The sequence below is a fragment of the Melanotaenia boesemani genome, chromosome 7, assembly GCF_017639745.1.
Source record: "Melanotaenia boesemani isolate fMelBoe1 chromosome 7, fMelBoe1.pri, whole genome shotgun sequence".
NCBI classification, from domain to species: domain Eukaryota; kingdom Metazoa; phylum Chordata; class Actinopteri; order Atheriniformes; family Melanotaeniidae; genus Melanotaenia; species Melanotaenia boesemani.
Genome location: NC_055688.1, coordinates 1022219 through 1038624, shown reverse-complemented (window position 1 = coordinate 1038624; position 16406 = coordinate 1022219). Strand labels below are relative to the sequence as shown.

The 16406-nt window shown below is 44.2% G+C and overlaps 1 protein-coding gene across 1 annotated transcript; it reads left to right on the top strand.

Annotated features, from left to right (window-relative positions):
- Positions 1-7497: 7497 nt before the first annotated feature.
- LOC121642952 (tubulin alpha-1B chain) lies at positions 7498-10297 on the top strand. The gene is made up of 4 exons (XM_041990035.1): positions 7498-7644; positions 8671-8893; positions 8965-9113; positions 9196-10297. The coding sequence occupies exons 1-4, from the start codon at positions 7642-7644 to the stop codon at positions 10174-10176; spliced, it is 1356 nt and encodes a 451-aa protein (XP_041845969.1). The 5' UTR covers positions 7498-7641; the 3' UTR covers positions 10177-10297.
- Positions 10298-16406: the final 6109 nt, after the last annotated feature.

Below are 16406 nucleotides of genomic sequence, written 5' to 3'. Positions count from 1 at the left end.
TTAAAACCACATAAATCCAGGTTTCTCACACGTTCTGGGGCCAGTGGCCCTCATCATAGTCCTGACACCAAATCACAAGATATTTATTTGAACTACGAGTTGATGACAGGATGGTTTATAGAGCCCATTTCATCCCATAAAGCCATTCACTCTGCTTGAAATAAAACTGAACCTGAACTCATGGCAACTTGAACTCAGCCAGCAGCTTTCAAATGAACCGGTACAAATTCCAGGAGGATTTTTAAACTGGCTGATTTCTCGGCTGAACCCAGACGGTTCCGTCCCATCAGTGGATAATTCAGCAGCCGCTCTTCTGTTTGCAGTCCGTTGCTGCTACATGCTAATGTGCAGCTGGAGCAGAGAGGTGGAGATCGTTGGCACCCATCATGTTTATTATTAAGGAGCTCACTGCTTCCGTTTGATCATGTTGCCAACCACTGACTCAACTGCTGAATCAAAGCTTTAGTTTCTGTAAAATCAGTTCAACTACAAACCGTCTGTCAGAGTTAAACTTCTGATATTTATCCAGACAAACAAAAACAGCCGTTTCAGACATTTTTATTGAATATTGAACATTTGAACATGTGAAACATTAACACGTATAACCTCTCTTTCTAACTTTCTATGTAACCATTGTGTTACGGCCCCTTTTTAGTCCTGAGGGGTATTGCACGAAACCAAGATAAGGGATTAAGCCGGGATATGTTGGTTATCCTGGCTGAATTTAGCCCTAAGTCGGTTGCATGAAAGCAGCTCAAACTAAACCCGGCCAAGTTACTGTGGTGATTTATCCGCTGCAGCTAGCCTGCTCCAGACCAGGCTAACTGCTCAGGCTAAGATTAATCCTAGCGAGTCACCTGCATGTCCAACGTCAATTCTGTGAGGAATTAATGTGTTTTACAGCATGTCCATGGTCTTCCTAAGTATGGCGCGTCATTTTAATCATCCAGTATTAAAATATTACATATACAGTCACTGTACATTTAATCCAAATCTGTTCGTAATCGCAACAGCCTTTTTATATGGATTTGAGTTGCAGTATTATTACTCAGGCCAAGTGTTATATTGCTATGCTAATGAAGACTGCTCGTCAAATTGCTGTCAGAGGTTTTATAAATATGTGTTTTATTGCATTAATTGAGATTACAAAACACAGCGGATGAGGTTACAAAGGTGTATTTAAAGAAATCCATGACGAGGGCAATGTAGAATATTCAGGTCCATCTCCCCTTCACCTGTTCCCTCTTCATAATGGCTTGCCCTTTTTCGGAGGATGTGCTGGACGAGGAAGCCCGCATCCTCAGAAGAGCATTCAGACGTGAACGAGTCTTCAGGGACAGCTCACATCCCCTGGCCTTTGGAGATGACTATGTCATTGAAAGATACAGATTTTCGGTTACTGGATTTCCAGGTCCAGTTTTCTGAGTGTCCGGCGTTTAATCTCAAGATCCAGCTCCATTCCTTGGAGCTTGCTCTTTTTGAGTCTGATTTTAACATCTGCCAGCTCTCTCTCTCTCTCCAGGTGCCCTGAATAAAGCGTTCTGACAGTTTGTGAAGTCTGTAAAGGAAATGTCAGTTAGCACAGCAGGATTTGTGCATAACGTAGATGTACTTTAGCCAATACTCACAATGTTACCAGGCCGCTTAGGAGACTGTGCAGCATCCGGGTCCTGCTACACATTTTCTATTAGCACCACATCACTGACTTCATATCCTTCATGGAATAAATAAGCAGGCCAATCCCATAAAACTGACATGCCTCAAACCTTCTGGACTCCACTGACACAGTCTCCTCATCTGCAGACGTGCATTCTGCAGCTGCAGATGTGCATTCTGCAGCTGCAGATGTGCCTTCCCCCTGCCGTATACATGCAGCGAGAGGACTCGGATTAAGATTTCACAGAACATACCAAGCCTGTGATTTGGAGACACTGTACTAACCGATCATCTTCTGGTGGCTCCAAAAGTGTAATTGTGTTCCCAGACACTGCAAGGTTATCCAAAGTCAGACACTATATTATATTTGATTGTGTTCCATGTGCAGTAGAATTGCAGTACTTTGTGTACCTTGTATGAAGCGGACAGTTTCTGTGGCTGGGACAGAGTCAGTTATTGTCCCTCCCTGGATCCCCTCCATCACTGGCCTCCCTTTATTTAAATGGAGGCCAGTTCCTCTGCTGGAGTCACATCCTGGCTTGGTGGGCCGCCCCCTGTGCCAGTTTATAGGCCTTTTTTTAACTGCTACAATCATACAGACATTGAACATGTCAGCAGACACCTCATCTATTCACAAGGCCGCCTTATTGCACGGGCTTACCTGGGCTGAAGCCCAGGGGCCCACGGGGTTTATGGGCCTATCATTTTGGGACTAAATTATCATAGGAAGACAGATATGGGGCGGAGGAGGAATGGCAGGCACACGAGCATCAGAGAGGGGCGGGGGTCGAGATGGACGGCGCTTTCAGCAGTGACCCTGGCCTCTGGGGAAATGACTTTGACCGGCCCAAAGTGCGCGCATACTGGGCAAAAGTGGGGCCGGCAGGTTGTCAGAATAAAAACGCTGATCTGTCTGCGTCGGTGCGCATGTACAAACATCAGAGACGTTTTTTTTTCAAAAACATATTTCAGCCGCAAACTGAGTAATGGAGAGTGTGTGGATAGAGAATGGCTTAGTTACTCACCATCAGCAGGATGTGTGTTTTGTTTTGCATGCAAAATATTTGGTGACAACAAAGAAAAGTCTGTATTTGTCAATGGGGGTTACTCTGACTGGAAACATGCAGGTGATCGTTTAGCAGAACATGAAGGCAGTGACATCCACAGAAAAGCCATGGTTCAGAGAATTTTTACAGGACGAGAAGATGAGCAGCACATCTGCAGTGGAATTAGTGAAGTTCCTAAGAAAAAGAAAACTCCACACAGTGTTTCCCAACACTGACATAGCTTTACGGCTGTTCCTGACCATGCCAGTGACCAATGCTAGTGGAGAGCGGTCTTTCTCCAAACTGGGATTGGTGAAAAATAGACTCCGATCAAGCATGCAGCAAGACAGAGTCAGTAACCTTACACTTATGTCCACTGAGCATGACATTCTTCATGATCTGGATTTTAAGGACATAATCACAGCTTTCTCTGCCAAAAAGACCAGAAGAAAGCACTTTTAAAAAGGACAGTGCAGGGTTCAAAGACCAGAAGAAAGTACTTTGAAAAGGACAGTGCAGTTTTAAGAGACAAGAAAGGACTTTTGATAGGATGTGTGTGTGCATGTTGAGTTGCATGGGGTTACAGGATTGATCTGTTGCAGTTATTTATTCATTCATTAGTCTTTATTGTTCATAATGTTCATGTTATTTTTATGGCAATAAAAGTAAATAAAAAAGACTCGGTGTAGACCTTGGTATTTTCTATAATGAGACTAAATTTGGGAGACATGACAGGGCCTACAAAACTTCTCAGCCCAGGGGCCTAACAGTAGGTTAAGGCGGCCCTGTCTATTCACCTCATTTGTTCACGGTTATCTACTTTGGAGTCACTTACCAGCCTGCAAAATGTTCTTATATTTAATTTTTTCTTGCTGCAGGTCCTTTTATGGCCAGACAGGTTTGTCCTTTATGAAGGACAGAAAGATAAAATAGATAAAAAGGTAACATGAGGAAAATAGATTAAATGACACATTGTGGATAATTGTTTGCACCTAATCATACTCTACATTTCCTGAGTAACATGCACCTGCTTGTCACTCTTAAAGTATACAACAGTTAGTGGATTTGAAAAGTAATCCTTTAATTGTAGCCTAATTATGACAGTTCCAGTGGAGCACTGTTTATTAATTGTACAGTTTTTGACCACTTATGCATTGGGCCGGTCGGCTATTGTCTGCCAGGCTCTCTCGCGTTCTTTACTTATGGCATTGGTATTGCCTTTTTTCCTTATAATATCCTTAACTTCGTCAGAGAACTCCGTCAGGAGCTGCTGTTCAGCGGCCGTGACGTAGGACGCGCGACTTTTATCCATTTCCCCATCGGTGATTCTGTGAGCGATCGCGAGGTCTGCTTCACTTATCCCAACTATCTTCACCTGGCTTAACCTAGCCGCACCTTCTCATCCTGGCTCAGCAAACGTGCAACCAATTAAGCCAAGATAGGCCGCGCAAGCTAGGTCAAGCTGGGCTTGTTTAATTATCCTGGATTTCTTCATTCTGGTGTCGTACAATACCCCTCTGGGGTGTAAAGGGACGAGTAACACAACAAACCAAATAAATGGTAATCTTAAATAAGATTTATTTACAATATTTCCTAAACAAACTTAAAGTGTCCTTTTCAGGTTAAGTAACTAACACAAAATACGGAGCTTTTTTTTAAAACACTATTAAACAAAATAAACAAAGGAAACTTAACCATAACAAAAACCAACCAAACATTCCGTACGATCTAACAACAAAAAGAGGGGAGCTTCTCCTAGTGAGAAGTCCCTAGTAAACTCTCAAAATACAACAAATGAGCACTCTGTGCAAACAAACAACCAATACAACACAAAAACCAACCGCTCTGTTGGACGCTCAGGGTTATAACAACCAATAAATAAAACACAAGCTCTACTTAAATGTTCCAAAAATGAACCCACTGGTTCCAAAGTTAGACAATTTCCAAATACTGTCTTTCCTAAACGGCTTACTCAGAGGACCTCACACAAAATGAGCAAATGTCCTGGTGACACCGCTCCAGAGGAACGGGAAGGTCCCCCTCATCCTCCCGATGAGGATCAGCTGCAGCAACACTGGCACAGCCATCAATCCGCGAAGTAGAAGGGTAGGACCATTGACATCACATTCGCGTCCCTTGATTGACAGGTCCGGCAGCCAATCCCGGAGGGTCAGAGTGATCACGCCTCCACATCCGCTTGTCGTGTAGAAGGACAGGTCCAGTAGCGAATCCGCAACGGCGAGGGTCGTAACACACTGCTTCTCTTTTTTGTCAGTTAAATTTTTACTGAATTCAAGAGTTTCCATAAAAAGAAGAAGAAAACAAAAGAAAAGAAAGAGAGAAAAAATAGGTTGGGTGCACCCCCACCCCCTTTTACAGACACGTTACAGGTACAGAAGTTTTCAAACATACTAAATCAGTTTCCTGCAACCCACTGGGAGTAGATGTATGCAGACAGAGTGGTTTAGATTTCAATCTTTGTTCCACCAGTCCTTGTTTTCATTATTTTTGGCGTCTTCCGGTATCTTGAGTTGTTTTGAAGTAGTTCCACCCCAGTCGGTGCCTCTGGCCCCCACATTGGGTTTCAGTTTATTTAGCATGGAGGCAGTCTCTGTCATCGCACTGATCCAGTCTTTAGTTCAGGACGTACTGTGGTTTTCCAGTGTCTCAGGATAATCCTGGATGCTGTCACCAGCCCAACCATATGGATATTCAAGACTTTGGAACCTCAGATATTTGGGATTGTTCTCCTAACAGACACAGTTCAGGAGTTAAAGGTACCTCTGAGCCAGACCAATCACTCAAAACTTTTCTAACTTTTAGGAATATCCCCACCTCATTCCTACATTTCCAACAGGCGTTATCAGAGCTTCATGCTACGTAGTCTGACTGGAGTATGATAACATCTGTGCAACAGTTTATATTGTATACATTTGCTTCTAGCTTCTCTTACATATTTTCCACTATCCAACAAAATATTTGACCATCTTTCATTTGAAAATTGTGTTTTCAGGTCTTTCTGTTTAATATTTACTGAGTCACTACTATGACTATCACTTAAAAGTCTATAAACCGTGAAGCTGTGTGGCACTCCCATGGCCAATTTATGTATTCTGCAATAGCGTTTTCACCACTCTTTTTAATTTGGAAGTCACACAATGTCCCATCTGCAAATATTTCCAAAAGTTGTCTTTTCCTATTTGAAATTTTCCACAAGTTGCTTTGGGAGTGCCACTGCCTCCAGAACACTGGTGTGTAACCAGTGCAAAGAGATGGGTTATTCCAAAGGGATGCACAGCTTTGCAAAGTCTTTGCTCAAGGGGCAGAGACTGGTGGATGTTGGAAGTGGGCGGAGCTTCATTCAAGCATCTCTGATGTGACTGACAAGAGCGATAATGTGAAACTGATCAATAAAGTTTGACTGTTTGAATGTTGATTAGAGGTTTTATTCATGTTTTTGACACAAACTGATGAACATGAGTCAGAAAAGCAGAGGACTCATTTCTGCATGTTTAGACAAGTGTACTAACAAATAATGTCTTCTGTTATTAAAACAGAGACTGCTGGGGACGTCCCATGATGTTTACTTTTAGAACCTCTAGGAACCACAATTAACCTGCAGTCTGAGACTGAAGTGCTCTGTTGGAAAAATCTGGAGCTATGGGATCTTTAAGACCTTGGTGACGAGGTTGGTAAGAGGTTTGTGTGACTTTGGATGTAACAGGAACCAGTGAAGAGAAAACTGAAGAAACATGAGAAAGCAGCCCTTTAAATCAGTTTTATAAGGAGTCAAAGTACAAATCCTGCACCAAAATAGCTCCAAGTTCCTCCTAGTAGTAGTGGAAGCTAAAATGAAATCATTTAATAAACGATGAAACACAACTGTACATGAATAAGTACAGGTTATCATAGTTCAGATCAGTGGCACTGAATCCGGTGTGCCTGATTGTGTTTGTTTGTGTGGTTGCTGCAGCATTATCACGCTAATCAGTCAAAACCTTTCAACCTTTATTTACTTTTTATTGAAAAAAAAAAGTATTGCTGGTGTTTAAACTGTACCACATCTGAACATGAACTTAAAACAACAATTGTAAAAATAATTAAGTACTAAAACATTGTGTGTTCCCATTATATGTCATATTCAAATATCTGAGTATTTTTATTCAGATAATCATCAAACTCGGAACTGTGTTGTTTAATTAAACTATTTTACCCAGTAACATGGTACTTGTATGATTGTCAAAATTATCAAAAAGATAACCGGAAAAATGCCATCTTTGACTAAATATACTTACATTTTCAAAAGTTAATACACTTTTCCTGTCTTTTGATCTTGCTTCATTAAGCCACCTTTTAAACCTATATTGGTCTACATGAAATTCAACATTATAAAATAAATGACGTAATGTTTAGTGAAAATGTACATATCGAGCTCTAGTAAAACATCAACAGGATGTTTTTCGTGAATGATTTTTGTTTTTCCACCAACATAAAAAAACTTAAAAAAATAATAATAACAACAACTTAAGTATCATTAATTTGCCTCATTAAGAATTAGTAACATTGATTCTTCCAGAGATTCATCTTTGTTTTGAGGGACTGTTTTATGCTGTTTAGTAAAACTACTGCATGTCGGAAATATTCGGTCATCTTCATGAACATTTTCACTTCCTGTCGAATGCCGCTCTTTCTTGAAGAGCCCATGTTATTGAATGACATAAGTTGATTCTAACCAATGGGAAGGAGACTTATGACACACTAAACCAATTGGAGACGTTTCCGGTTAAAGGCGGGACTAAGCAAATAGTATATATATGTCTGGTCTCTCAACCGTTAGACATTCTCTCTTGCACAGGACACATAAAGGTCCATCAGTGGGAGGCAACATATCCCCCTCTTCTTCTACTAACTTTGTCGGTGAAACGTCGGTTGAGGAAAAATGGTGAGTTTAAGGGTGTGTGCTGTGATTTATTACAACAGAATCATTTGAATTTAAAAGTGACGAGTGATTATATGTTCTTTTATTAAGCCTAAAATGCTAACATTCGTTAGCTAAATCTCAGGTTAGTTAACGTCAGTGAGAAACTGACTGAAAAGAGCACAGATCGAACTCGGCCTTCATACTGAAGAGCTGGAAATGGACGGGCGTGGTACCGGCTCCTTCATCCATTATATGAAAAGTGCTTTAGTAAGATGGCGGTCAGGCCTGCGCTCGCGAGGCTGTTTGAATGGGTGCATCATAACTCAGTAGTTTTGTGGCGCCATTAGAAAGGTTTTAACAAAAATCTCCTTAAACCAATATTAATAGTGCGCCAGCCTTCAGTCGCGCGTACGAAGAAGATGATCACGACGTCGGTAAGATTTTCGACCATCATGCATTGCGCCCCCATTCAGCATCCAGCGCTCTTATTAGCAATTGGGGTAATGATGTAAGTCTTTTTTCAATGTCAATTTAGTAAATTATAGCAAATTGGTAACATTGTTTTAGTAATGGGTAGGCATTTTATAAGCTACTAGCTTCAGCCTACACCCTTTTGGTCTTTATGTCTTTTGTTTTGTTTTTTCATTTCTGTAATGTGTTATTTACTAACACTATGCCTAAATAAATAAATAAATAAATGCTAGGTGCTAGCGGCTAATGCTAGGTGCCAACGCCCACCCTCCCCCCCCTTTTTTTTAATGATACTTTATTTTAAATTGGCTTTTTTTTTTTTTTTCTTTTAATTCACAATTTTAGTTGAATTCGTCCCTGAACTTTTATGTAAGGGAGGAACTGACAACAGACTCAGGCTTCATGGTTTTTATTTGTCCCTGTTCAGTCTTGAGGGACATTATGCAGGTGTCTGGAGCCATGATCTAGTTTTCTGCTTATAAACGTTAATGTGGCAGGACAAATTTTACACTAACAGGCTTTAATATTTTATTTTCCCCTCTCTCCCCCACTTCCACCTTGCACTGCCACTTTTAGCGTGAGTGTATCTCAGTGCATGTTGGCCAGGCCGGTGTCCAGATTGGAAATGCCTGCTGGGAGCTTTACTGTCTGGAACATGGGATCCAGCCTGATGGGCAGATGCCCAGCGACAAGACCATTGGAGGAGGAGACGATTCCTTCAACACCTTCTTCAGTGAGACTGGAGCTGGAAAACATGTCCCCAGGGCCGTCTTTGTAGACCTGGAACCAACTGTCATCGGTAAGAACCCCCACTTCAGCTTTTCAGTGAAAGCGTCTGCAAACCAGAGCTCATTAAGGTTGTTTCCTCAGATGAGGTACGTACCGGGACCTACCGCCAGCTGTTCCACCCTGAGCAGCTGATCACTGGTAAGGAGGATGCTGCCAACAACTACGCCCGTGGACACTACACCATTGGAAAGGAGATCATTGACCTGGTTCTGGATAGGATCCGTAAACTGGTGAGTAAAATCACAGGTTTAGGCGCCGGTGAGGCACATGATGTGATAACTTTTCATAACTGGTCTCCATCTCTGTCCTCAGGCGGACCAGTGCACCGGCCTTCAGGGCTTCCTGGTTTTCCACAGCTTTGGTGGAGGAACCGGCTCTGGTTTCACCTCCCTGCTCATGGAGCGTCTTTCTGTGGACTACGGCAAGAAGTCCAAGCTGGAGTTCTCCATCTACCCAGCCCCCCAGGTGTCCACTGCCGTGGTGGAGCCCTACAACTCCATCCTGACCACCCACACCACCCTGGAGCACTCCGACTGCGCCTTCATGGTGGACAACGAGGCCATCTACGACATCTGCCGCAGGAACCTGGACATTGAGCGCCCCACCTACACCAACCTGAACCGGCTGATCAGTCAGATCGTGTCCTCCATCACCGCCTCTCTTCGTTTCGACGGCGCTCTCAACGTTGATCTGACCGAGTTCCAGACCAACTTGGTGCCGTATCCCCGCATCCACTTCCCTCTGGCTACCTACGCCCCCGTCATCTCTGCCGAGAAGGCCTACCACGAGCAGCTGACGGTGGCCGAGATCACAAACGCCTGCTTCGAGCCGGCCAATCAGATGGTGAAGTGTGACCCCCGTCACGGCAAGTACATGGCCTGCTGCCTTCTGTACCGAGGCGACGTGGTGCCGAAAGACGTCAACGCGGCCATCGCCACCATCAAAACCAAGAGATCCATTCAGTTTGTGGACTGGTGTCCCACCGGGTTCAAGGTGGGCATCAACTACCAGCCCCCCACCGTGGTTCCTGGTGGAGACCTGGCCAAGGTCCAGAGAGCCGTGTGCATGCTGAGCAACACCACCGCCATCGCTGAGGCCTGGGCTCGCCTGGACCACAAGTTTGATCTCATGTACGCCAAGAGGGCCTTCGTCCACTGGTATGTAGGAGAAGGGATGGAGGAGGGAGAGTTTTCGGAGGCCAGAGAGGACATGGCTGCTCTGGAGAAGGATTATGAAGAAGTGGGAGTTGACTCCGTTGAAGGAGAGGGAGAAGAGGAAGGAGAGGAGTACTGAGCTTAAACGGGAAGTTGTGGTTCCAAGTTAACATTCCCCACGTTCAAAGAGGTAATGGTTAAATAGAAAGAGGTTATACGTGTTAATGTTCCACATGTTCAATAAAAATGTCTGAAACGGCTGTTTTTGTTTGTCTGGATAAATATCAGAAGTTTAACTCTGACAGACGGTTTGTAGTTGAACTGATTTTACAGAAACTAAAGCTTTGATTCAGCAGTTGAGTCAGTGGTTGGCAACATGATCAAACGGAAGCAGTGAGCTCCTTAATAATAAACATGATGGGTGCCAACGATCTCCACCTCTCTGCTCCAGCTGCACATTAGCATGTAGCAGCAACGGACTGCAAACAGAAGAGCGGCTGCTGAATTATCCACTGATGGGACGGAACCGTCTGGGTTCAGCCGAGAAATCAGCCAGTTTAAAAATCCTCCTGGAATTTGTACCGGTTCATTTGAAAGCTGCTGGCTGAGTTCAAGTTGCCATGAGTTCAGGTTCAGTTTTATTTCAAGCAGAGTGAATGGCTTTATGGGATGAAATGGGCTCTATAAACCATCCTGTCATCAACTCGTAGTTCAAATAAATATCTTGTGATTTGGTGTCAGGACTATGACGAGGGCCACTGGCCCCAGAACGTGTGAGAAACCTGGATTTATGTGGTTTTAAAGTTTCTGGGGACTGGATTCCAAACACCGACTGGTTAAATCTAAAGAAATTTGAAGTGAAGACCAGACTGAAGCAGCAGCTTGAGGAACCCAGCAGACCCTCCAGCAGAGGGCGCACACAGACCAGCCGTTCTCAGAGCTCCGTCAGGAACACGGCGGCTCTGCTCGGTAAATGAACATTTCCAGGTTCTCACAGGAACATGCAGATTTTCTAAAGCTGAATCATCCAAACTTTTAATGAGCTGATGGTTGTTGACGTGAACAGATGTTGCAGCTGTTACCTCTTCTTCTCCAGGCCTGTTGTCCTGTTTCCTGTCTGAAATGAGCCCAAAATAAGTTGATCTTCACGTCTACAAGGGCTGCATGTTTAACCTTGGTCTCTAAAGAAAGCTGAGACATGACAGAGACACTACAGGCGTGTCAGAACCAACACGTGTTGCTGTGTCAAAGTAAATTCACCTGGAACACAGCAGAAAATGTTCTAAAAAGTCACCTGAGCAGGTTTCCAGGTGTTTGATGGAGGTGTTACGCAGGTAAGAATCCCAGGAAGCCTCAGCCGATGATGATGATGGACGCCTCTATCAATGGTCAGAGTCAGGAGGATCCAGGGACAGCCCCACATTCACCGTAGAGCCACCATGAGGGTCCAGGAAGAAGAAGCCCAAGATAGAGAATCCTTCACTATACACCTCCTTCATCTCCATGGAAACCAGCAGGACCTTCATGGTTCATGTCATTCAAAGGCAGAGTCACAGGAGAACACGTTAGCAGAGTTTAGAGCTGGAATCAAACTTTTCACCACCAGCAGCAGCAGTAAGACCTGGTTTCTGGTTCTGGCTGCTCGCTCCAGAGTTTCTGTCCCACCGTGATGAGACGGACGTCTCTGGAACCAGCAGCGTCTCTGCTGTCATGTGACTCTGCTTTGTGTGGAGGAACTAGCAGAAGCTCTAAAGTGGACAGAGCTGCTCTCATGGTTTTCTTCCATTTCCACAGAACTGCTTGGAGTTCGAACTGTGTTTGTTTTGGATGCCGACGCTTGGTAGAGTCTTTCAGCCCAGTTTCTCCCGCCATGTTGCTAAGCTACATGTTAGCATTGCTGCTTCCTGGTGTCTGCTAACATCTGCTGGACTGCAGGATCTCATGCTGACCCCTGTACAGGAGGCTCTTGTCCAGGAGCTGCTCCATCTCTCCTGCTGGTCTGGAAGTCGCACCGCTTCCACACAACATGTGGAAATCATTCTGTTCTGGTGAGTGCTTCACATCCAGATTCCCATCAGACCGGTTCATCCTCAGTCTCAGCCCCCAGTGGGGGTTTAACTGTAGTAAAACCTGCTGGATGCCCAGCGTGGGATACATGGAAATATAAGATTTACATGGTAAAGGGATCTCAGTAGTAACCTTGAGGAAAAACATGATACATTCCGGGTGGTCCAGCAGGGATGTCCGGGGTAAATTTACACATTTTAAAATCATACACAGGTACTGGTTTCCACCAGTACGGCTTTCTTCCCCACATAGTAACGCAGTACCTGGATGAAGCTGCCTGCCTCACACACACTCTCCTCACACACATTCTCCTCATCTAAACTGGTGTCCAACGTTTATCATCTGATAGATATTAATAAAAGTTTGCCGGGGTCCTCGAAGGTCATCCAGCCTCTGGAGCTTTTAGAAGTTGTTGGTTCTATTCAGTGTTGTCCAGATAAGAAAACAGCAGCTACTGTAATGGAGGTTTTACAGACAACTGCAACGAGTCCAGGATGCTGCTGCTTGTGTCCTCACAAAGACCAGAAAAAGGAACACATCACTCTGGTTCTCACATCTTTTACCTGGTTTCCTGTGAAATGCTGCTGCTGGTGAACAAGGCTGTGAATGGTTCTGGACCAGAATATAAGTCTGATCTGCTGACACCATATGAGCCACCGAGACTTCTGAGATCATCTGGGTCCAGTTTGTTTTCCATCCAGAGAGTAAAATCTAAACATTTCATTTTTCTGCTTCTGATATCTGGAACAAAATACCAGCAAACCTGAAGTCGGATCCAGACCAGTTCTGGGAAACCAGCTCTTAAAACTCTTATTTGACACTGCTTTCAATTTAGATTTTACTTAGACGTTACTTTTTCTTTACAAATAAATTTTCTATATGAACAACGATTGATCAGAACTAGATGCAGTTTACATCACTTTTTATGTTGGATAAAGGTCCCGTGACTCTACGGTGGTTTTCTGTTCTTTTAGGCATTCAGGCTGTTTCTCTGTGGACATGCCAGCCTGTTGTGTTGGACCAACAGTGAAACATGAGGCTCTACTGCTGCTCTCACACAGCATCCTGTCGCAGGCTTAAAGACATCTAAACATCAGGCCTCATTCACCAGGATCCTCCAGGAAGCCTCCTAAATTTATTCTGAAGTGAAGAAGTTTCTTTAAAAAACTCCGTCAGATTTATGAACCTGTTGGCAGACTGTATTAGACTCAAGTCTTTAATTTGTTTATGTGCTTTTAATCTGAAAAGTCCTGGCTTTTTACTTAGTCAGCGTGGTTTCGTGTGTGTGCTTCTGTGTGACATGGGGAAAACTATGACTTTGTATGTCACTCAGACAGTTGAGGAGTCAGAAAAAGCCTGATAACCTGTTTAATATGACAGAAATGTGCTGGCTTAGTTTATGGAACTGCTTTGTGAATTCAGCTGAGCGTGGGTGTACATCTGAGTCAGGGTCTTGGGCAGTTCTCCTCCCTCTCTGGTTTCCAGCACATCCTCCAGAACTGTAGCAGTGATCCAGCAGAAGACTGGGATGTGGAGGCTTCGTGATGTCTTCATGTGGGAGATGATCCTGTTGGCCTGCTCCTCATCTCTGAACCTCTTCCTGAAGTACTCCTCCTTCTGTGGGTCAGGGAACCCTCTGACCTCTGTCGCCATGACAACACAGTCAGGAGGGATCTGATTGGCTGCTGCAGGTCGTGTGGTTATCCAGAGGCGAGCAGAGGGAAGCGGTTTCCCCCTGATGAGGTTAGTCAGCAGCACATCCACTGAGGTGGACTCTGTAACATCAGTCAGGGTCTCATTGTTGTGGAAGTCCAGAGGAAGTCGACTCTCATCCAGACCGTCCAAGATGAAGACAACCTGGAACTCTTCAAAGCTGCAGATTCCTGCTTCTTTGGTTTCAGTAAAGAAGTGATGAACTTTTTCTCTTTCAGCACATTCAGCTCTCTGAAAGTCAGTGGAAATGTCAGCTGGAAGTCCTGGTGGACTTTGTCTTCAGCCCAGTCCAGAGTGAACTTAACACCGTTTCCCAATGCCAGCCACTCCCTTTGTCATCACTGTTCTGATTGGTTGATCTCTTGATCCAGGTGGGAGTTTAAAGATGTCTTCCGGTCTGATGGCTGTTTCTGGTCTGTGTGGTTTCCTGGATGCTGTTTCAGTCTGTCTGACCTCATGTTCATCATTGACCTCTGCAGTCCATGATGACCTTTAGGCAGTGAAGTGCGGTGAAGTTTGTGGTTGGTGAGGCTCTGATTTACAATTGTAAGAAAAAGTCGCTGGATTTGTCGCTAGTCGCTTTAAAAAAACAAACAAAAAAAAAAAGGTTGCCACGTTGGAAACACACACACACACCGTGTTGGTGTGTGAGTGCGCCCCCTTGAGGTGAGGCAGAGTACTGTTTGCCTCACCCGCTGACTTTTCTCTGCACTTTATTGTAAGATAAACGGGAATTTTTCTCTCATAAATACATTAAATACATTACACAAACTGTAGAGAGTCGTGGTGTATAACAAATATTTCTGTAAAGTTCATGTTGGCGACATGCTGAGGAACAGAAAACGTGTCATGCACCCCAGTTTGTGTTGGATGTTCCAGTCAGAGCTGAGGCACAGCTTGCCCGTGTCTTCACTGGGTTTCTGCTCTGGATTTGATCGGGAAATACTCAAATTTGGCCATTTTTACTTAATAAACTGTCAAAAACGTGTTAGAGTCATACTGAAAATGCATTTTTAACACAGATCAGTGGAAAATATTAATATTTATTGTATGTACTGCCGGACGTCGCTCTGGGGGAGTCCTGGACCTGGTCTAGGAGGCTGGACGTCGCTCTGGGGGAGTCCTGGACCTGGTCCAGGAAGCCGGACGCTGCTCTGGGGGAGTCCTGGACCTGGTCTAGGAGGCTGGATGTTGCTCTGGGGGAGTCCTGGACCTGGTCTAGGAGGCCGGACGCTGCTCTGGGGGAGTCCTGGACCTGGTCTAGGAGGCTGGATGTTGCTCTGGGGGAGTCCTGGACCTGGTCTAGGAGGCTGGATGTTGCTCTGGGGGAGTCCTGGACCTGGTCTAGGAGGCTGGATGTTGCTCTGGGGGAGTCCTGGACCTGGTCTAGGAGGCTGGATGTTGCTCTGGGGGAGTCCTGGATCTGGTCTAGGAGGCCGGACGTCGCTCTGGATGCTGACATCAGATGTAGGCTGAGGAAACATTTGATTTTGTTGATGTAGAATTTATTTCTGTTACACAGCGTCCCAACATTAGTGGAAGTAGTTTTCACATTTTATCTGAATCTGAACAAGAAAATCCTGAATGATGGAGGAGTCCAGGTAGAAAATAATTCTTTCACCTCGTTGACATGTCAAAGTCACAGGTTTTATTAACGAGGAAAGTCCAGAAGTAAACAAGCAGTAAAAATCCACCATATGTGTTTTCTGGACATGGAACTACATACATGAGGACAGGAAGAAAAAGCCAACATGTTCATACCAGCTGGAAATGAAACTGGGAAGTCTGATGTTGGTAAACGGAGCTACCGAGAGGATGGTGAAAACTTGCCATTAAAGGCTGTGATGTCAGATTTATTGTAAATACTGGAAACAACACATTCTTAGTTTAAAAAAATGTACCCGTAAACCTCCCCAGTTTAATACTTACATTAAGACAATTTCTATTTTACATGTTCTGAATTATAAGACTAACTGTACATGTGGAGTATCTACATAACAGATTTATTACAACACCATCACTTACTGTTTTACTGTCTTCAGTTTGAGGCTGAACTCCAAAAACACAGCTGATGACAGGAAGCAGTGATGCAATCATTTATGAACACAATGAGGATGATGATGATGATGAGGTAAATGGACTGTACTTATATAGCGCTTTTTAACTGTTGTTGACCCACACCCGTACGGCACCTCTGTTGTTACATACTAAGTGTTTTGCTCTATCACACACATTCATTCCCAGATCCACACATCGAGAGGCAACATGGGGTTCTTTTTCTTGCCCAAGGACACTTCGGCATGAAGTCAGGGGAAGCCAGGAATCAAACCACTAACTTTCATGGTTAGCAGACGAGTGCACTTCCTCCTGAGCTACAGCCGCCCAACAGGTGAAGTTAGGCCTCATTCTCTGTCAAACTACGCTGACCACCCAGCAGGCTGAAGATGCTTCAGGTCTGGTTTAACTGAAATCACAGTTTTCTCATAGTGTCCCTCACTGTTCGAATCTACAGAAACAGCTGGAGTCCAAAACAATGAAAGGAAAACTCTTCTTCTCTTAACCCTTAAAACTCCATTAGATCCAGGAGGT